This window comes from Malaclemys terrapin, chromosome 2 (genome assembly GCF_027887155.1).
Source record: "Malaclemys terrapin pileata isolate rMalTer1 chromosome 2, rMalTer1.hap1, whole genome shotgun sequence".
Taxonomy (NCBI): domain Eukaryota; kingdom Metazoa; phylum Chordata; order Testudines; family Emydidae; genus Malaclemys; species Malaclemys terrapin.
Genome location: NC_071506.1, coordinates 91,303,518 through 91,326,375, shown reverse-complemented (window position 1 = coordinate 91,326,375; position 22,858 = coordinate 91,303,518). Strand labels below are relative to the sequence as shown.

Sequence of the window (22,858 nt, the reverse complement as noted above, 5' to 3'; positions counted from 1 at the left end):
GGCACCTCTTTTCAGATTTTTTCATCCCCAGCGATAATTCTGCATTATTTTAAATTCAATAACTTAAACTGCACAAGTAAGGGGATTTTCATAATGATGTTTAAGTACAGAGCATTTTCAAATACAACTTGATATAAGCAGTGATTTTTTTTTAGCTGATCTAGATTTGGCGTTTCTGTGCAGTTCCATAAAACACTTAAGAGTTCTCACATTTAGAAATTCCTTAGCTACAACATAGGCTATGTCTACACTACCACGGTAAATCGACCTATGCTACGCGACTCCAGCTACGTGAATAATGTAGCTGAAGTCAACATACCGTAGGTCGAGTTACCTCCCAGATAATAGCAGGGTTTGAACCCTAAACCTTCAACACTGGAGTACACACTTGTACCAACTGAACTATAAGACTTCATTAGCTGGCAGCTCAAAAGGGTTTTATCCCAAGGTGGGGGAAAGTGGTCATTAGTACCATATGCCATTGGGGGGAGGTGGGGGTAAGCTCCCCATACCCACTACTGTAGTTGCTCAGTCAAATCCCAGGTATTCTCAGTGAAGCATAGGCCCAGCTCTTTAGAAAGCTACTGTTAGTTATTTTGATATGCTGCCAAAATTTTCCTGAGCAGCACATGTGAGAGAAGAGAAACAATTATTTTCAATAGTTTATCAATTCAGCCAAACCTGAATAACATTTAACAGAATGAGTGGAAAGCATGTCTTTAGTCCCTGCCAAGTTCCAAAGAACTGCCACAAATAAGAAACGTGTTAAAGCTTCTAAGAAAAAAAGTCACAGGCGTCTTTTATAATGGAAAGTGTTAGGCAATCTAAATTTAGGGGTTACTACCTGTTTGCAGATAATCTGCAGAACATTAAAACTGACAGAAATTCAGTTATTGAAGGCATTTCTAACAATACTTTCAGCACATTCAGTTGTACAGAACATAAATCCATTTAATCTTGAAGTTATCACGTAATGACACTACATATCAGTAATCACAAAAAACAAGAACAGTTTGGGACCTTTCTACATAAACTACAACTTCAATACAATTTAATACTGTTGAAGTGCTGCACTGTGATCAATCTGAGCTTTGCTGTACAGTGCTCTTAGGCCCTGATCCTACATCACTGCAGTCACTGGAAGTCCTTCCATTGACTTCAATGGGTACAGGCCCAGGCCCTTGGTCACCTGAACAAACTTTACTAACAAACTTCTTATTGGAAACAAGAGCGTTGTGGAGTTCAAATGGCATTTCTGAGAGCATGCAGATTACTGAAAAATGTTTAAAAAGCCAGCTTCAGACAATCTTCTATATACACAAAAGTCCATCTGTCGCAGACAGGCAACTGTAACTCAGATTCATGAGCTTGCCCTAGTTTTTGGTAGTGTCCCGCACACTTCTAATAATTAAAAAATAAACATAAAAAAATAGTCGCCACAATGGTTTTACATCACTCCAACTTGTACCAGGATGCAATCTCCTCTTGCTACTTCCAGTATTGTTCTTTTCACTGTTGCTTTTCAAATGCAAAAACCAAGTAAATACCTATGAAAGAAGAGAATATTTAAAATTTGCATTACTTCCTGCTCTCCAAAGGTTTCAAACATAAAGACAGACATTTTCCTCTCTCCTAAGCTGTTGCAGAACAAATTCTATTTATTAAAATAAACTGCAACAATGGCTACGCCATCAGTTACCATTTCTTATTACAGCAAATTTTTAAAAGCAACTTCTAGTATTGCACCTGCAACTTTTGTATGCAAAAACCCACATCTCCGTTCAAACATGTTTTTGAATTTAAGAGGCTGGGTTGGATTTCTTCTGAACGCGTAACCACAAATCTAAGATACAAAATATGAATCTAAAATTAAATGCAAAATAATTATCAACAAGTATTTTAAATGCAGTTAGCAACACACTATTATCAGCTTAATGCAGGGGTGGGCAAACTTTTTGGCCCAAGGGCCACATCTGGGTATAGAAGTTATATGGTGGGCCATGAATGCTCATGAAATTGGGGTTGGGGTGCGGGAGGGGGTGAGGGCTCTGGCTGGAAGTGAAGACTCTGGGGTGGGGTCTGAAATGAGGAGTTCAGGGTGCAGGAGGGGACTTTGGGGTGGGGCAGGGGTGTGGGCTCCGGCTGGGGGTGCGGGCTCTGGGGTGGGACTGGGGATGAGGGGTTTGGGGTAGGAGGGTCCTCCGGGCTGGGGCCGAGGGGTTTGGCGGGTGGGAAGGGGATCAGGGCTAGGGGAGTGGCTCAGGGGTGCAGGCTCCGGGCAGCGCTTACCTCAAGCAGCTCCTGGAAGTAGCAGCATGTCCCCCGTCCAGCTCCTACACAGAGGTGCAGCCAGGCAGCACAGGCGCTACCCCTGCAGCTCCCATTGACCACAGTTCCTGCGGGGGCAGCGCTTCGGGCAGGGGCAGCATGCAGAGCAGAGCTCCCTGGCTGCCCCTACGCATAGGAGCTGGAGGAGAGACATGCCGCTGCTTCCGGGAGCTGCGTGGAATGGCCCCCAACCCTGCTCCCCAGCTGGAGCACGGCAAGCCCCAGAGCCCGCTCCCCAATTGGAGTTCAAGGGCCGGATTAAAACAGATGGCAAGCTGGATCTGGCCCACGGGCCCTAGTTTGCTCACCCCTGGCTTAAGGCAACATTAATTGCAGTTAAACATTCACGTTTCATTACCAGAGTGCTTGACATGCCACCTTAACTCTGCTCCCCTTTATGTAGGGACAGTCTTCAAATTCATGTTCACAATTTCTTATATATATATATATATATATATATATATATATATATATATATATATATATATATATATATATATAGTGGGGCAGAATTAAGGTTGTGCGTTCAACTCTGTACAATTAAAAATAAGGAAAACTGACTAAAATCCAAAAGATAAGAAAAGTTGAAGTTTGCTAATTTTAAAAAAGCAAGATCTGAAAACATACTGCTGAGTAGGAGTTTACAGCTACTAGCTAGCATTTTGTTAATTGCAAGTTGTACCTTCAGCGCAGTCTCGGCTAGAGTGACACACCTCGGAAATACTTAATTTGGTATGTAATCAAAGGAAGATATATGGGACAATGAAATCTGTGGAGACCCGTATGTTTTATAGTAACAGAGACATTCATTTATTGTGTTAGACAGTGCTGCAAGACCAATTTCTTATGAGAACAAACAGAATCCAATTTGAGTTATTATGGGCTTCCAGCTGGCATCAAATATTTGTGTTTATGATAAACTAAGTCATTGCTAGAAGGTTGCTCAATCTATACAGTAAGCCTGAATGCCTTTTCCAGCAGTGAAACAAAATGTTATTCTTTTTATTTGATCAAGCTATGACTACATCCTACTCCTTATAGGCACTATTCCTCAATCTCTCTCTAATGGAAATAGAGAAAAATTACTTTACAAAAATGTGAAAACCCACATTTATGAGATTATAATAGTTGCTGAAAAGAAGAAAGAAATCTTGTAGTTACAAGAGTTTTCCATGTTTTCCCTTTACAACTGGACTGATGTATGTTTATCTAAAATGAGACAGCCGTAATAAGAGAACACCAGTTTGGTTTGTACAACCAAAGCACTAGAGGGGAGTAAAGAATTATTTGAAAAAAATTAAGGTCACCTGCTCCATATGAGAAAAATTGTGACCCAAGACTGTATGAAAAATCACGTGATAAATAAGCCCCCCCCCCTTTTTTTTTTTTAAACACACTTCTGAGGATGCCAACACATACCAAACTCTGAAAGAACATTAACCTGATAGCATATGGCTTTTTGTCTGCCATAAGTTATATGAAAACTCTCTCTTGGAAGGAAATATTTTTTCTAATCAACTTCTTTTCTTCTTTGGAAAGAATTTCAGAAGAAAAAAAATCTTTAAAACTTTGTGATTTAAAATTTTTTCTATGACCTCTCTAAAAACATCCAGAACGTATGTAACAATGTTGTATTATTTTAAAAAGCCTACAAATCATCAGATTGTAGCCTCAATCTCCTCAGACTTCTTATTTATTCCTAACCTGCTTGTGTCTGAAGTATACTGACTACTGAAAAAAAGCAATATGCAATATCAACAGCCCTCAAGAAAATAATCGGATTTGCTTGATAATTTCTTGCTAATTTTTACTTGGTTCTTTAATTCACCTCAAAAGGTGAAACTTCTATTTTATTAAAATTTTACTGCACAATCAGAAAAAAAGCCTGTGCTAAGCTGAGGTACAAGGTGCCAAAACACTTAAGACCAAATCTATTGGCCTTCAGAGTTTCCATTCCATCTTCGCTACATAAAAAGCCTTCTCCCAAACTATGCATTTATTCCTTGAAGATTTGAGCATTGTAAACTGCTTCTGTTAAGTATATTTAAATTGAAACCCGGTTATAGGGAACTAAATCCATATTTAAGCACCTAAATTAAAAGGATTCTGATTTTCAAAGCTATTGAACACAAACAAAAATGGGTACCTTTTATTTAGTGCTTAACCTTAGGTCACCAAGTCCGAAAGTATCTGCTTAATTGTTACACTCATGCACAATGTCCAAGGCAGTCATGTTATTAAACAAACAGTTTTGGTAAGCAATAGTATTCAAACTTTGCAAACAATACTTACTTGCTGCTTCCCATTCAGATTTACTCAAGGTTCCCTTTAAAGAAATTGACAATAAGGCACATATCACAAATGGAGTATGATGAAATATAAATCAAACATTCCCCTAAATCATGAATATTTTAAACAGTTAGTAACAAAAATACTTGTCTAAGAAATCAAGCAGCTTTTTCTTTACATAGGTGATCGATTAATCTATCAACTACTAATAGGGAAATTTCTTTTTCAATCATCTGCAGATTTGAGATAATAGTTTAGCTAACTCTTTTATTCAATTTTCCCCCTTGATATAGGGTTTTATGTTACACGATCACTACATTTTTACTATAAAGATCAGACCTTTATTTAAATATATCAATGAGTGGATAAACAAGTGCTTGAAAAATAATCTCAGTTTAAAGGGAAGAATGTTTCAACCTATGACTTACAGTCTACATGGATATGCTACCCTTTAGTGTGAAGGACAATTAAACATCAGATCTCTTGTGGAAGAGAGAGGGTACTGGTCATTCTAAACTATAGTTGTTTCTTTGAAGAACATAGTAAGTTTTCCATTTAATTTTAACACTGATTTTTATAAAATTGAATATGTCATTAAATAAATTATCTACTAAGGCCCTGATTTTCTGAACACTTATGTATGTACTTTATAAAGATGAATTTCAGAGTAACAGCCGTGTTAGTCTGTATCCGCAAAAAGAAGAACAGGAGTACTTGTGGCACCTTAGAGACTAACAAATTTATTAGAGCATAAGCTTTCGTGGACTACAGCCCACTTCTTCGGAAGTGGGCTGTAGTCCACGAAAGCTTATGCTCTAATAAATTTGTTAGTCTCTAAGGTGCCACAAGTACTCCTGTTCTTCTTATAAAGATGAAGAATTCCATTGACTTCAATGGAAGTGAAGGTAAGCAGATGCCTAAGTGTTTGTAAGGCTAGACCCTATGTTTCACTGAGCACATTTTGCTTCTGACAAGATTCTATCACTTAAATAAATAAATAAAAACCACTTACCAGAGGTAACTTTGGTTTACCATCTTTCATAAGCTTTTCTGCATGCTCATAATCATCAGGTTTATCAGAGACAAGTTTGGAATTATCATTTGCAGGATATGGCTGAAGAAAAAACATAAGTTACTACATAATGGCTAGATGTTTAAAAAAAAAAAGTGAACCAAAAAAGGTGTCTCCTACATAAGAGTATGTCTACACTGCAACTGAAAACAGGCTTGTGCCAGCTGACTTGGGCTTACAGGGCTCAGGTTAAGGGGCTAATTGAAGTGTAGACATTCAGGCTCAGGCTGGAGCCCAGGTTCCAGCCCAAACATCTACACCACAATTAAACAGCCCCTTAGCCTGAGTCCCACAAGCCCGAGTCAGCTGGAACAGGCCAGCCATGGGTTTTCAATTACACTGTAGACATACCCTAAAAGAGGCCTTAAAGGGAGCTCAATACCTATGAAAAAAGTCAATCTGCAGTTATTTCAATGCCTACCATTAGCTATCCAAGTCTGAAAATTTAGTCTCATTATTTGCTTTCTGGAAAAAAAAAATTAAACCAATTTTTATGCTCAAGCAGATTTATACGAAATCCAATTTAATTACTTCAAACAGTGAATCAGAATTGACTAGTACTTACTGCAGAGAAGTGACATATGTATCTATAGAGCTTATCGATCACACTCACTATTGTAAGACTATCCCATCACTGTTCTGTAATAGGGTAAAACCGATAAGATTGAAGTGGCTGCTGAATTGTTTGCTCTAAGTACTGGAAATGAAGTCCTATGCAATTCTGAAGTTATAAAAATAGATGAATGTTCAAAACATCAAAAATGAGACATGACATAGCTATCATTTTAAACAAAGTTACCTATTGGATTTTTAAAATAGATTTAGTACTTGTGAAAGATTCTAGATACCGGAAAGTGATTTTTACTGATTCACAGTTCAGCTGTAGGACAGGTACCAGTACAAGTTCCTGCACACTGCCAGGGCAACTCACCATAGTCCTGCTCTGAAGGGAAAGCTTCTAGATCAGGACATGAATTACCCATAGAGGCCCAATGCTAGAAAAGGTATATCTACAGTACAAAATTATATCAACCTATGGTATGTGGACAAACAGCCACCGCAGTAATTAAATCGCTTTTGCATGTCCACACTACACAGCTTGTGTCGGCGGTGCATGGCCTCACCAGTATAGCACTCGCACCGATTTACTGTTAGTCTGGGACATTGTGGGATGACAACAATAGACGTAAGCAACGCAGTGTCTACACTGACACTGCGTCAACCTAACTACATCGACCTAAGCGCTGTGCCGCTTGTGGAGGTGGAGTTAAGTCAGCATGGCGGGCAAGTTACATTTTAGTGTAGCTGTTTATAGAGTTATGTTGATATAAGCTGCCTTACGTTGACCTAACTCTGTCGTGTAGACCAGGGTTTTGTCTAGTATACTATCACGGCTATCAACTTGGATGGGCATCAGTCATCATGTTTAAAAAAAAAAAAGTCTACGAACACATGACAAACTACTATCATTTCACACAAGCCATCACAAAAATTTATATTGCCTCTGTAACACGTTATAATTTATATAGTATTTACATCTCCAGTGTTTGTCCTTTCTTGATGCTGCCATTGCAAAAACCTTGCTTCTGACCTCAAGCATTGTCGCATCCTTTTCACCTCGATTGTTAATCCAAACTACTGTGGCAAAACCATATTCTTCTCACTGATTTGATCCCTTTCCCCCTCCTTGAATCGTTTCATTAGCTTCCTTGCAAAATTAACCTATCATCCTTGTCTTCAGTTTTCAACACATCTTTGCCCCTCTTTATACATCTTTAAACTTGTTTCCTCTTATTCTCAACTCTTGCTCTTCATTCTGCTCACTCTAAGGCTAGGTCTACACTACCCGCCCATCGGGACGCGACAATCGATCCCCAAATCGGCGCTCTTACTCCACCAGCGGAGGTGGGAGTAAGCGCCACCGACAGAAAGCCGCAGAAGTCGATTTTGCCGCCGTCCTCACAGCGGGGTAAGTTGGCTGCGATACGTCGAATTCAGCTACGCTATTCACGTAGCTGAATTTGCGTATCTTAAATCGACTCCCCCCTGTAGTGTAGATGTACCCTAAGCTTTCTGCTCTTCCAGTATAAGCAAATTCTCTCCTGACAAATTATGGTTAGGTCTTCACTAACCAAAAGAAGGTGTGCTTTTATCATGGTGTAACTAATGCTGGTTAGCTATTCTGCTGTACAAACATAGTGGAGACAAGGCCCTTTTGTTTTACTGCAATGTAAACTAGGCAAGATCAACCACAATCAGGAGTGTGTGTATAGTGCTAACCTCTCCCGGTTTGGAAAACTGCCTGAAGCTGCAGAAGATATACACACACAGTACCTGTTCCTTGGGGGAACCAAGTGTAAGTGAGACATTGAGGGTAAAAGATTACTGCTGGACATAGATATAAGACTAGTTATGGATTTACATTTAAAAGTATAATTGTCCTGTATATACAAAGTATTTATTTTTGTATACATAATTCAATTCTTGCTCGGTTTTCTAATAAATAGGTTTCTTGCACATAAAAAAAGGTAATTATATGATAGGCAACAGCAAGTCCTTCTATTCCATTTCTTTCTCTTGTTTATAATGGAGACATTGGACCACTCTTTTCAATGAACAGTTATTTATATAGCACCAGATATTACAAATATATACACATACATACATACACACACCTATATAAAAAGATAAGCAAATACAATACAAAGCACAAGTGTATAGAACCTGTTAAATGAAAATTACAAGTATAACATGCACAGTTGCCTAGTAACCTAATATAAAAACTTGTTCTCAACAGAAAAATACTTGAAACTCGTTAGCTACAAAATTTAGAAGATTAACTGCTTTCAGCAGCATGCCATAGGAACTATTTGGCTCCTACAATGCCAGCACTTGACTACTAGTCATAATTTATTGCCCAAAGCTATGGCTAAACTAGATCAACCCCAGCAAGATGCAAAACACTATTTAAATGAACGAAGGAGTTTTTTAAAATCAGCATTTTTATATTTACCTCCAAAGCCTGCATTCGCTTTAACAGCATTTTATTTTCCTCATCCTTAATCTTTTCTTCGTAGAATTCCCGAAATGTCATTTTGTAGACTAGTTTCATGCCATATTTTTTTGCCATTCTGTGAAAATAGTATGCTTAAGTGATCCACAAAATTACTGTAGAGATATTTTTAAAGCAACAAAAGCCTGAGTTTATCATAGTTGATAGTTTTGAACCACACGGACATCATATGGTCTTCAGTAGGACTGCAACCTCTAAGTTTATATATTTATGGCTTTTATCAGAAAGGCTGGAAAAGTCCACATTACCATCAAATATCCATTTTCAAGGAGTTATAATGTCATCAAAAATTCTCTGCTCTAAGCCTGGGTATAAATATTTCTGACTTGGACAAAGCAATTTCTCTCTCCCTGAAACACAAGCTTTGATGAAAACTCAATCTGAATTTGGAGTCAAACTTCCCCCCCCCCCCCCCCATTATGCCCCTGCATCAAGATCAGCTACTATGACCCCTTGAACCCATGAAGAGTTCTATCAACTTAAATGGGATTCTACACAGATCTATACTAACAGAACCTAATACTGGAACTGGGCCTATAGGTATCAGGGGCCTTTTCCCTAATAATTATTGTTTATTTGTATTACCATAATGCCTAGGAGCCCTAATTATGGACCAGGACTCCATTGTACTATGCTCAGTACAGAGAGAATAAAAAGAGAGTCCCTTCCCCAATCAAAGTATAAGACAAGAAACAACAGATAGATATATACAGGGAATACAAGGAAACAATGATACAATATTGGTCACCATGATAGGCACTAGTATTAGCATACGAGCAGTCTAACTGTTGTCAAGTTTGAGGCATCACTGCAAAGGCGAGACCTTTAAGAAGGGATTTTAAGGATAACGAGGTAGCTTTGTGGGTGTTTACATGGATCTCCTCCCAATAATGAAGGTGTTCATTTAAGAAATTAACTAGTGGGCAATGAAGGCTAGCATTATTGGCCAATCAGCAGGAGCTGACATTTCAATAGTAAATGACAGATAACTAGTAGGGTGGTGATGGACCTTGAAAGTGAACACAAACATCTAATGTTTAATGTGAGAAAGGGAAGCCAGTGAAATGATGCAAAGAGAGAAGTTACGTGGTCAAGGCAGTGGGCTAGAATAATATCATTTGCAACAGCATTCTAAATGGATGAGTGGGCAAGACTGCATTTGTCAAGGCTAGAAAAAAGAACATTGCAGTAATGGAGACATGAAATGGTGAGAACCTGGACAAGCTGTGTGGACGGATAGGAAAGGCTGTATCTTACATGTAAGAGAATCTATAAGATTGAGATAGAGCCTGGATGCAAGGACCTAGAAAGGTCTGAGTCAAAGATGAAGGACTAATTATGGGCATGGGCAACAAGCAAGAGGATTGTGCTTCAGCTGACGATTTAATAGTCACAAGACAGAGGCCAAGATTTTATTTTGGACAGAAGGATAACGGTCCGGAGGGAAGAGATAGATCTGAGAGCTGTCACTATAGAGAGGATAGTGGAATTTGTGCTGCAGAGGATATTATCCAAAGTGTAGAGAAAGAAGAGACCAATGACAGAGCTTTGTGGAAGCCAGATTTGGGGGGGTGGGTTGGGGCGGGGAAGAGAGAGGGGGCGGTAAGGTGGATACACTGAAGGACTTGCTGAAGGAGCAATTTAAGAGGTAGGAAAAGAACCAGAAGAGGACAGAGTAACAGAAATCAAGGGACAAGAAGAGCATGATGATGGTGTCAAAGGCCACTGACAGGTTGAGGATGAAGAGTACTGGTTCTGAGCTCCGCCTAGGAAACCATCATTAAAGACTTTGTCAAGAGCCTTTTCAGTGGAGTGCAAGGGGCAGATATTGGAATGAAGAGAGTCTGGGATGGAACTGAAGGAGAGCAACTACAGACAGCAATTGTAGATAACATTTTCAATTAACTTAGGCCTTGTCTACCCTATGGGGGGAGATTTATCTAAGTTATGCAACTTCAGCTACATCAATAACATAGCTGAAGTCGACATACTTAGATCTACTTACCATGGGGTCCACACTATGCTATGTCGATGGGAGACGCTCTCCTGTCGACTCCCCTTGCACTTCTCATTCGGGTGGAGTACAGGAGTCGACGGGAGAGCGATCTGCGGTCGATTTAGCGGGTCTTCACTAGACCTGCTAAATCGACCGCTGACGCATCACTCGCTGCGCATCCCTCTCAGCTAAGTGTAGACAAGCCCTCAGACACGAAAGGGAGATGGGACAGTAGCTGGAGAGGCAAACAGTGTCAAGAGTGGCATGTTCTATTTCTTTTGGGTTTAAGACGGGAGAGGTTGAAGCCCACTTGTATTATGAGCAGAAAGAGCAAGAGGTTAAGGAGAAAAAGTAAGGGAGGAGATAAGTATGGGTGAGAGAGAGATCAGGAAATGGGATGGGTTCAGTGAACAGGTTAGAGGAGAAGACAAGGGAGAAAAGAGAATGTGGGAAGAAAAGGCTAGCTGTTGGCAGAGAAAGGTCACATCATCTTTTGTCAATTTTTGAAACAGTGTTAGATTTTAAAAAATCTGTTTCATATATAATGAAACAACTTTTAATTAAAATTCATTTTGTACATATGTATACATTCATTCACACACACACACACACACACACACACAAGTTAGCTGAAAATGAGATTTTTAGCTAGAGGCATATTTACATATCCCCAAACACAGACTATAGAGCAGTGTTTCTCAACCACCAGTCTGTGGAAGCCTCTTGGGTCCGTGAGATTTTGCTGACAGTTTAGCAAGACAGCAAGTCAGTCCCTGGTATCAAAAAGTTGAGAAACACTGCTGGAGTATATACTATTTCACAGGAAGCCTTTAGAGGAAAAAAATTGGGGTTTTTAACCCTCTTTTGCTACATTATGATTTAAAAAGAAGGTCTGAAAGAGCCAACCTGGATTATTTCCCATTTCACAATTATCCCCAATAATAAGAGTTCTGCCTTCAGTGACTCCCGTGCAACCCTATTGCCTGCAACTGGTTGCGCTTTAGTAAGCATTTATATCAATAGACTGACAAGTCTGAACAGAATCCCCAGCATTCTTAGGCTTGTAGAGCCAACATATCTAACAGTGGCTTTTTTTTTATTCTATCCACATATATTACATGGGCAGAAGATCACTTCACTTTTTTAGTGACACTTTTCAGAGCAGAAATGCTCCCTGAAGGGTAAAATCCTGGCCCCAGTGAGTCAAACAGTTTTACACTAACTTCAACAAAGCTAGGATTTCTCCCCAAGTATCTTAGTATTTTAAGTAATAGCAGCAGGAGAAATGAGTTCATTCTGAGGCACAACTGAAATTGGTAGGGTCCTGTTAAAAAACATGGAGGCCTTAAAATAGCTGGCAGCACAGCATAACCAATTTACAAATACCATAAAAATATAAAGTTTTAGCTACCTGATCAAGAATCTGAAATACTGTTTTACACCAGCATCTTAATTTGGGGCTACCACTCAGGATCTGAAGATAGATATTTTATTCCAAGAATTTTCACTACCAATAATCCAAATCTGAACCAGATTTGAGAGAATACTAATAAAATGTTTTAAGTAGTATATCCTGATATTACAGTAATGCCTGGTGGTAGATTTCTGCTATGTGCTCATACAATTCTACAAAATTTGATTACATAATGAAGTCAAAAGTAAACTTACTCTATCAGCAAAGGAAAATAAACCAAGAACTCAGGGACATCAACAACACCTTCCAAGTTAAAGTCATACTTGCAGCCAAACAAGGGATAATCCCCCTTCTTCTCAAACTGTACGGTGTACACATCATTCCCAAATGAAGCAGTTTCTGAAGCTTCAAGTCGCTTTCTACATAAAGATATATAAAAAGAGTAATAATTGATAAATAAGCTGTTATTCCCATTTTGCAGATGAAGAAACTAAAGAGAGGTGCAAGGACCTTGGACAAGATCACAGAAGGACAGTCCATTCCAGTGCCCTATTCTCTGCACCGCCCTGTCTCCCTTAGCCATCAATTAAGACTAATATAAAAACATGGGAATGAAAAAGTGTTGAAATTTGAATAAAAAGTCTGAAGATAACGGGTTATAACACTCAAAGGGGTCAAAAATTAGACAAACATGGAAACTGAACTCTTTATCCCTTAGAGGCAGTTCAGGGTTAGAAACAGGCAGATTCAAAAGTGTCCTAGAGGAAGCTTGCAGCTACAGCCCACATTGTACTTGTTTTGTCACTAATTAAATCAATACAGAAGCATTACGTGCTAGGAACTGTAGTACCCTGAGGGCATACCTCCCTATGAAAGATGAGGGTGGGTGCAATCTGCTCCATTTTATTCAAGTTACTGTATGTCTGACTCTCCTGGCAAGTAGGCAACACAGGCCCTCAGCTGGAAACATTTTGCTGTAAAATACATCAAGGGCACCCAAAGAGTGACTCCTTTAAATTTGATAACATTTCATACAATTTTAAAAATTAATAGAATGAATAGCACTTACACAAGCTCAAAGCTATTTGGAGTTGTGCCAATAAAATACCCTCCAGGACAGAGATTCCCGCAAGCATTTTTAAGCATCATGTCAGCCTGCTCATATGTCTCAAATGAGTAATGGTAAACAAATTGACAGCTGCATATGTCGAAGCACATCTGTGGATCACTGTAACTGTCAGACAGAAGTTCCTGAAATGGATTAAAAAAAGAGTTTTGAGACATATACCAAAGGCTGCAGAAACAAAAAAGTGGTTTGTGTTAATCTTCCAGCAATGTGTGCCAATCCCATAATCCAAGTATTTAAAAGAAAAATAATAAATTTTATTTTCCTCTTCCCTCAGCAAATTCAGACATGACCTACTGCTTGGTAGAAGGAGAAATAAAATGAAATAGAAAGCCCACTTCTACTTAAGAAACCATATACTTCATTCCAAAGCCACCAGAATATATTTATATCACACTTTAAAATTGTAATTTTTCACACTTTAAAAAAACATCTGTGAATTAACTGGCTCATCAAATTTCAGAAGCCAAAATAATGTGGCTAAGTTACAACTTTTAGTTTCCAAAATAAATTCTAGTATTGTTACTGAGAGTTCAGCTGCAAGTGAATTATGGCAAATTTTATTAAGATGAATTTTCGGTTTACAAAATTTGTAGATATTTGTACATGGTTTTTGTGCTTTCTAAATAAAAAACAGCAAGATACGTAACTTCAGTTTTGAAAGAATTGATTAGCTGCTTTTTAGTCTTTGAAATACAATTTACTAGGTTAAAAAAAAATCAATGTTTCATTTTTAATCACATGGTTTTATTGCATGCACTTGCACACACGCCCTTTCCCCACAGACACAATTAATCTGTGATTGCTAGAATGAGCCCTTGGAATTTGAGTCAGACTGGTCTTTCCACAGGCCTTGCTACAAGAAACCAAAGCTGTGAAAAGTTATCAAAATAAATTCTAAATATAAGCAATATGGAAAATAAAAATGCTACTGGAAAACTTCACCTTATAGGCTGCATTTCAGTAGCATTAAGATTAATTTAAGAGCAAGAGGACTAAATAAAGTCAGAAAGACTTCCACATTTGTTCTGGGGGTGGGACAGAATATAGGCCCATCAAGAAAATTTTTATAACTTCCCTAGTAGCTATGTAGCAACAGTTAGCAAAATTTTGGGAATAACATGACCCCACTAGTTAGTGGGGAAATTGAAAGGACACCTTTGGCAGGTGCAACAGAGGGTCCTGTGGCACCTTTAAGACTAACAGAAGTATTGGAGCATAAGCTTTCGTGGATGAATGCCCACTTCATCAGACGCCCGTCGATCCAGCGCATAATGTAGACAAGCCCTAAGTCTCCATATAGACAAGTCTTTAGTGCAGGGGTGGGCAAACTATGGCCCACGGGCTGGATCTGGCCTGCCAGCCATTTTAATCTGGCCCTCGAGTTCCTGCTGGGGAGCGGGGTTAGGGGCTGCTCTGCACAGCTCCTGGAAGCAGCGGCATGTTCCCCGCCTCCAGCTCCTACACGTAGGGGCAGCCAGGGAGCTCGCTGCCCGCATCCCAAGGGAGGTCCCACAGCTCCCATTGGCTGGGAACCGCAGTCAATGGGAGCTGCAGGGATGGCACCTGCAGACAGGGCAGCATGCAGCAGAGCCCCCTGGCTGCGCCTCCATGTAGGAGCCATTTGGGGGACATGCCGCTGTTCCCGGGAGCCGCTTGAGGTAAGCGCCGCATGGAGTCTGCACCCCTGAGCCACCTCCCCTAATCCCCTGCCCCAGCCCTGATCCCCCTCCTGCCCTCTGAACCCCTCAGTCCCAGCCCGGAGGACCCTCCTGCATCCCAAACCCCTCATCCCCAACACAACCACAGAGCCCACACCCCCAGCCAGAGCCCTCCCCCTCCCCCCTGCACTCCAACCCCTGCCCAAGCCCTCTCCCACACCCTGAACTCCTCATTTCTGGCCCTACCCCAGAGCCTGCACCTCCAGCTAGAGCCCTCACCCCTTCCCATACCCCAACACCCAATTTTGTGGGCATTCATGGCCCGCCATACGATTTCTATACCCAGATGAGGCCCTTGGGCCAAAAAGTTTGCCCACCCCTGCTTTAGTGTAACAATTTAATCTTAAATTAAAGTCTTCCCTCCTCGAAACACTCCTGAACTTTCACTCTAGTGACTTCCAACATTTATTCAAATAAGAATGCCAAGAAACCAGTTACAATGCTAGTGAATATATAAAGCAGAACAACTGTACCTTGGAGCTATCAGCTGTTATAAATTCTGCATTGAAAATGTATTCATTAGAACGACATCGGGCTTTCATGTCAGCATACCGCTGTTGGCACTGTTGCATGGAAACTTCAGCAATATCTATAAAAAAAATAAACTGCATACACAAACTTCTCTTCAGCTAGGTATGATTGGAGTTAGAGCAGATATACCATAGTATGAGCAAAAGCTGGTTTTCAGTAGATATGCTCCATTATGATGTTTTATTTATACTTATGTGGACTACAAGGAACTAGGCACACTAACTTGTTACATACATACTTGGTACTAAAAATGGCAGAGAACCAAGCCAAGGCCCTTAATTTTAATGTAGCCCTTATTCAATAAAATAGAAATTCCACAGAATGTAAGCTTTAATAAAAAATTTCTAGCCCTTACAGTTGTAGTAGAAACCTTCACAATGTGAAGAGACTGCATAAAAATGATGCAGTGTTGTCTTCAAGAGTTTGCAGAGAGCTCTAAACAGTTCTAAGGCCTTGTTAGACTAGAAAAAAAATGACACACTGTTGACATGGATGAGTACAGTTCAACTCTGTGGGTTTCTGAAGTGCTACTGAAGGTTTCTTTTTCTTTACACTTGCAGATAAAAGGTGCTTAGTTGAAATTATTGAAGACATTCAGGGCTGGTCTATGCTACAAAGTAGCTCACAGCTGTGAAAAATTTCATGCCATGGGTAATGTAATTAAGTTGATCTAAGCCCTGATATACACACCAGTGTAGTGTTTCTAATATAGACATACCCTCACTGTCAGCAGTAAGAAATTTTTCTAGTGTAGACTACATCTAAGAGATGTGAACACCACAGGCATAACTGCTGACTGAATAATGAGGACAATGAGATAGTTTTAAGTACTATTAGTGTGCAATTGTGTAACTGGTTTATAATTATAGGAAGTGTGTACACAAATCAGTTAACTGAAAGCCAAATGGCCAAAAATACCCAATGAGGGTAGAAAATAACTGTGGTCCTCAAGATATCAAGAATAATTTCCCCCTCTCTATAAAATACATAACTATTAGTAAAGGACTGTTACTATAAAGGAATCTTTAAAATATATCAGATTTAAACAAAAATGATATTTATATATGGTAAATGGAATGAGGGGTTCAGTCAGATCCCATCTCCTCATAGCTAATTCTGCAAGAAAGACAATTCCAACCCTGTGATATCACAGTAAACTGGTAAAATAAAAATTAGCCTTTTCCCTAGCGTTATAATTTTTCTCAGAATCTAAAATCTCTAAAAATAGTTCCTTGCTTTTTTCATAGTAAAGATAGTTTTCAGGATAACACCAATGCACTTGTTTTGCAGTGCTATATTGCCAGTATCTTCCTTTAAAACTTACTTGATAAAATGCTCCAATAACTGGAAAGCAAATTTAAGATCAAGATTACACAACTTTGTATTATTAATTCTGTAATTAATGGTTGATTCATTCGATTCTGTAATTAAGTGGTGACTAAGGGTGCCTGCACTATCTACACTGCAACTGAACACCCATGGCTGGCCCGTGCCAGCTGACTTAGGCTCATGGGACTCGGGCTAAAGGGCCATTTAATTGAGGGGTAGAAGTCTGGGCTCAGGCTGCAGCCTGAGCTCTGCAACCCTCCCACCCCACAGGGTCCTGGAATCTGGTCTGCAGCCCAAGTCCAAACGTCTATGCCACAGTTAAACAGTTCCTTAGCCTGAGACGGTGGGTTTTTAACTGCAGTATAAATATACATTCAGTTTTTCATGGAGATTTTAAACAAACATGTTTACTCGATTCCAAACATTCACTTTGTATTTATGAGGTAAAATGGATAACTGGAAAGAAACACTAGGGACTTTCTCCTCTATTTATGCTAACAGTTTAACTGGGAACCATTATAAAATAAACATGAGAAAAAAAAGCCAGGGCAGAGCACTGAAATGAAGTTCTTTCACAGCAAGCACGGCATTTTTGGACATATCCAGAAAGAAAGGAACGAAGTATGGTGTTCATAGTACATGCATACATTTCCACAGAACCTTTTGTACTGTCTCTAGAAAGTTACTTTGTCTTCTTACCTGTGCACACAAGTTTGCTAATTTTGCCTTTTTTCCATTTAAGCAGATCTCCACCTTTGCCACATCCCAGATCCAACACAGTGATATCGCGCTTCCTACGTCGTACCTTTTCTATAAATTCACCTACAAAAGAGAAAGCACACATTGAACTAATAATGAAGCCTCTTTCATTATACAAAGTTCCCTAAAGCACCAAAATCTGATATTTTAGAATTTCAAAATTCAACTGAAGACTACATTAGAGTTTGTTAAAAAAAAAAAAAGTTTGATTCAAGTTCTGTATACTTCTTTTCCTGAAGTGTGTGTGTTTTTTAAGTGTGTGGGAATGGGGGGAGGAGGGGGGTGGTTTAAAAACACATTTTATCAATCTCATAAAAGATTTGGAGGGAAAAAAAGGAATGAATGCTTCCTGGAATGAGTGTTGTGTGTGCAGCATAAGCCAAGCCTTGGGAAGGAAGAGGTGTTTTATAGACAGAAAAAAAGCAAACCACCTCAGAAACGGGTAGAGAGTGGCAAAAGGCGACAGAATATAGTATTTTTTTTGGCTGCAATCATATTGCAAATTTATACATTTGATTCGCTGTTTACTACCCAGTCTAAGTTTTAGTAAGCATTACAAGGATTCTCCTTTCCAAAAAGAGTATTTTTTATCCCGTGTGTTAGCTTGCATTTTTCAAAGTGGAATTTCATTTTGTTGCTTTTTATCCCTGGTATTACCCTCTCTAGGACCCTATATTATTTCTCTGCCCTAACTGGTGTTAGGATCTTATGCAAATTTCTTTGACGTTAGTTTACTCCCAGTACATTCACAAAGTTATTAATTAAGCCTACCCCCAACAATATTCCTTCTGGCATACCTGCAGACCCCTCCTCCTCAACTTGATACTTCACTATTTCTTACCCTTTGTTCAGGTCTTTTGGACAGTTTTTAATACGTTATAGAGCATGTACCCAAACAGATTTAAATTAATTCTGAATAAGGTTTCAAGAGACACCACACATCAAATGCTTTATAATAATGTAAATATTACCCCTCACTGCTTTTATCCACTAATTTTTTAGTGCTATAAGACAAATGCTATCAAGTTTTCCTTGGAAAAATCTTTTCTTTATAAATCCCTGGCACTTATTTCCCATGGCTCTGCTATTCTTTATTTATTGATTTCTCTTAGTATTTGTTCCTTTACTTTACTCGAGTTTGAAGGTAGATTTATGGGAAAGTAAGTATCAGGATCACTTTTGAAAGTCACTACATTTCCCCCCCCCCCGCTAATATTTTGCATTTTTTCTAGACTTTTAAAAATTATTGATCACATAGCAAGTACATTTATTGTTTCCCTTCATACTGACACATCAATGTCTTCAAATACTGAAAATGTACATAGTATAAAATTATTCTACATCTGAAGTAATAATGCCTCTAAAGGAAAAGATAATAAAAAATGAAATATTAGGAATTCTACGGGAGATTTTACAAGAACAGATTAACTCCTGAGAAACAAAGATTCTGTTTGTATGTTACTTGTGGGGAAGGGCAGGGGGCAAACTATGAGAAGCAGATTAGCTTCTAAACTTAATATTTATCAAGTTTTCAGAAGCGTCATTTGGTGTTTAATATTTTAAACAACATTTGACATGACCATAATGTAAGAGTGTCTTATCAGGACTGGGACTCCCATTGTGCTAGATGCATAAAAACACATAGGAAAAAGGAAGAAAAATCAATGCCTTGAAAAGCTTGCAATCAAATTTTAAAAGAGCTGAACTAAACAATTTCCTCTGAGTAAAGATACGCTATAATGAACACTAGAAAGCAGAAAACATTTAGCTGCAGTCTTAACATGACCATGATTGTTTTGTGATGACCACAGGATATATTTGAATGTAACCAAAGAAAATTATATACACTGCAATAAAATATAGTATAATAACTGACTTTTCAAGTGAGGACAAAAGTAAGCAATAAAGGAGTCATACCAATGAGAAGACTCTTCATCCAGTTATTAAAATTTCTGAGGAAGAAAATGCGACTCTGGCTACGTTTTTCTAGTCCAACTTCTTGAAGTTCATTGTAATGTGCTGCTACAGTTTGCCCATGTCCTTCTTCCAAATGCTATACACAATGGAAAATAAGAGAATCAAATGAGAGAGTGTGAACACACTTCAGTGTTTAATTAAAAAGACTCATGTTGACCACAGGTTTTTAAAACACATCAGAAGTAATGGCAAAGTTTACTGGGTTCATTTACATAAGACTATTTCCCAACTCCTCTCTTGATCACTGTCCTGAGTTCTTTAATTCCAACCAAAGAGGAGGACACTCTTTAATACCTAACACCATTATTATTATTAGTTATTTATATTGCTAGAGCACCTAAGACCCCCAGTCATAGTCCAGGATCCCACTGTGCTAGACACTGTACAAACAGAACTGGCCAAAGTGGTTCCTGCTGAGTGATTCAAGGCAGCTCTTCATTGCAGAAAGATGGTTTAAGTTCTTGAATGCTATTCCCATTGTTCACTGAAAGAATCAATTTCATCCCAGTGAAGCCATGGATTTAAGGGCTGTATCTACATTCTCCAAAAGTTATTCCAAAGTAGAACTTAAAAGAAATTTAGTACACCTCTACCCCGATATAACGTGACCCAATATAACATGAATTCGGATACAATGTGGTAAAGCAGTGCTCGGGGGGGGGGACGGGCCGCGCACTCCGGCGGATTAAAGCAAGTTCAATATAACGCGGTTTCACGTATAATGCAGTAAGATTTTTTGGCTCCCAAGGACAGCGTTATATCGAGGTAGAGGTGTATCAGAAACCCATTTTGAATTCACAGCTTCAGGGTACGTCTAAACTACAGCAGCATAGCTATGGCACTGTGCTGCAGTTGTGCTGCTGTGGCACTGTAATGTAGATGCTTCTTCCTACATCAAAGAAAGGGACTTTTCCATCAATACAAATTACCCATCTCTCCAACAGCTATGTCAATCTAGCCACCTCTACATAGGGGGGGTAGGTAGAACTATCACAGAGTGCAAAATTTTGTACAGCCCTGAGCCACGTAGCTAGATCAACCTAGAAGTGTAGCCTGATCTCAGAAACCCTTTCTAAATGTAGAACAACAGATACATATTCACTGTTCATTTAATCCAACTGCCAGCTGGAGCCTCAGACCCCAGAACTCGAGGGCTGGATTAAAACGGCTGATGTGCCAGATCCGGCCCGCGGGCCATAGTTTGCCCACCCCAGTTTAAAGTCTCTCATCATTCTAATTACCATCTTTCTTCCCAGTTCCTTCAGTTCCAACAAAATTCTGTATACAGTTTTCAGACAATAGCAGCAGAGGCTAAAATTAGCTGCTAAAGTTTTAAATATACACTGTAAAAATGCTTGTTATAAATACTTTAAGGATCCATAAACTTCTCTAAACCCACGTCCTGAAACAAAGATTTTAATACTTGCCTACTGTTCAGACAGAACTGAAAACAGATAATACTCACCACTTTTCTAGGATGATCTTCAAGTTCTGATTTTCTCTTTTTTGATGTGCTGTCCTCATGGTCACTAACATCTTCCTTTTCATTTCCAGCACAATGCCCTTTACCTGAAGTTGTATTATTGTCATCCGAACTGACAGCAGACTCTGCTTCTGAAGCTTTAGATGTTGTACTATCTCCTTCCTCAACTAAGCTCTTTTCTAACTCTTGTTCTTCAACCCTGCTCGAATCAGACATGTTGGGGGTTATTCTTCTTGTTGCTTGATCAAACAGGAATCAGTGTTTTTTTCATAAATAAATTCTGTGAGAAAAGTGAGATTTGACTTTCAGTTTACAATTTATGCTTGTTCTTCCTTACATTATAAAAGCCCCATACCTAGTGCTGTAGAAACAAATTAAAATCAGTTTTTACTACAGAGTGCACACAATCTAGCCCTCATATTTGATTAGTCAAAAGAAGACAGCAGGTTAAAAACTAACATTTTAAATGTGTTCAATTGGGTTTAACATAGATAACACCCAAGTTACCATATGAGTTTCTCTCTCTGTTCCAGTTTATTTTGAGCATTTGACAGGACTTTGGTACAGCTAGCTTCACTGTTTCCTCTGAGCAGCTCTCCTGTTAGTGTGATTCTGTCACACAAAAGAGAGGAAAGAAAAAAATTAAAATTAGGAATACAAGGTGGTTAAAAGCAAGGGCTGGCAGAAAGGTATGGGGCTGGCATAGCCCAGGTAAGGGCCAGACACTCCTGTCCCCAGCTGACTAGATTTCAAGCTGACGTTTTTCAGAGTCTAAAGCCAAAAGGGACCATTAGCTCATTCACTGAGTAGCAAGGGCCGCTGGGTCTCGCTCCGCACCTCAGCTCTGTCCGGCTAGGCCCAAGGCAGCCAGGTGACGCCGCCCCCCACGTTCTGGCCCGGTCCCAGCCTCACGCGCTGTACCAGCTGGCGCTTGGCCTAGGCCCAGGCCCCCGGCAAAGGGGGAACTAGGGCGGGGCTCCGGGCGGCAAAGCCCCGCCCCCCGCGGGGAGTCAGATACCCCCCGTCTCTGGCACTCGCCCCCACCCTCCTCTTCCGGAACCCCCGAGCAGTAGCAGAGACTCTTGGCAGGTCACCTTCACGAACCACGCTCCCCCCACCCGACAACCTCCAAAGGGGCGGGGCGATGAGGATGGAACAGCTCCTCCTCCCCCAAACACCGGGCCCAGGCCCCGCCCCTTCGGCCCACCCCCCCATCCCTGGGCCTCTCACTGCCCCGCCCTCCCAGGGCACATGCAGACGCTAGCGCGAGCCCCATCCCGTCCCCCGGCAACAGCGCCCTCGCGCACCTCCCTCTTCTGCGTCCCACCTAGCAATCAACAAGCGACTGCGAGTCCCCCCGCACTGCACCACTTTGCCCCGCCCCCTTCCTCCGCAGAGCGCGCGCAGCCCTTCGTCCTGTCTCCTCCCCTGCGGCGCGCGCGGGAACGTGAGCGTCGCCCCCGCCCCCAAACTTCCCGCTCTGCGGAAAGCAAATGACTCGAACCGCAGAAGCGGGACGGGCGCACGGAAGCTGTTTCCTGAAGGGACGCTTCGCACTTCATGCTCCGAGCCCGGCCTGTGCCCCCCCATCCGCGCGCGGCTCCTCAGGACCGAGGAACGTACCGGCCTGAGAGTCTGCGCAGCGCTCACCGAACCAGGCTTTCCGCCATCCTGTTTGCGGAAGTGACGCACATAGAAAGCTTTGAGATGTTTATGTCATATCCGGTGGGGGGGAACGGAGGATGAGAGAGCCGCAGTGG

The 22,858-nt window shown here is 40.3% G+C and overlaps 1 protein-coding gene across 4 annotated transcripts; it reads right to left on the bottom strand.

The window, feature by feature from the left end:
* Positions 1-81: 81 nt before the first annotated feature.
* On the bottom strand, positions 82-22,805 carry RNMT (RNA guanine-7 methyltransferase). 4 transcript variants are annotated; one of them, XM_054019270.1, is made up of 12 exons: positions 22,722-22,805; positions 21,606-21,710; positions 21,081-21,378; positions 19,556-19,691; positions 17,579-17,701; positions 15,493-15,608; positions 13,242-13,423; positions 12,427-12,591; positions 8,703-8,820; positions 5,630-5,731; positions 4,621-4,654; positions 82-1,547 (listed from the first exon to the last, which is right to left on the bottom strand). In XM_054019270.1, exons 3-12 carry the CDS (start codon positions 21,312-21,314, stop codon positions 1,510-1,512), a joined length of 1,248 nt encoding a protein of 415 aa, XP_053875245.1. In that variant the 5' UTR covers positions 21,315-21,378; positions 21,606-21,710; positions 22,722-22,805; the 3' UTR covers positions 82-1,509. The 4 variants fall into 4 exon arrangements, with proteins under 4 accessions (XP_053875245.1, XP_053875247.1, XP_053875246.1 ...); XM_054019272.1 differs by lacking the exon at positions 22,722-22,805 and adding an exon at positions 22,426-22,476; XM_054019271.1 differs by lacking the exon at positions 22,722-22,805 and adding an exon at positions 22,406-22,449.
* Positions 22,806-22,858: the final 53 nt, after the last annotated feature.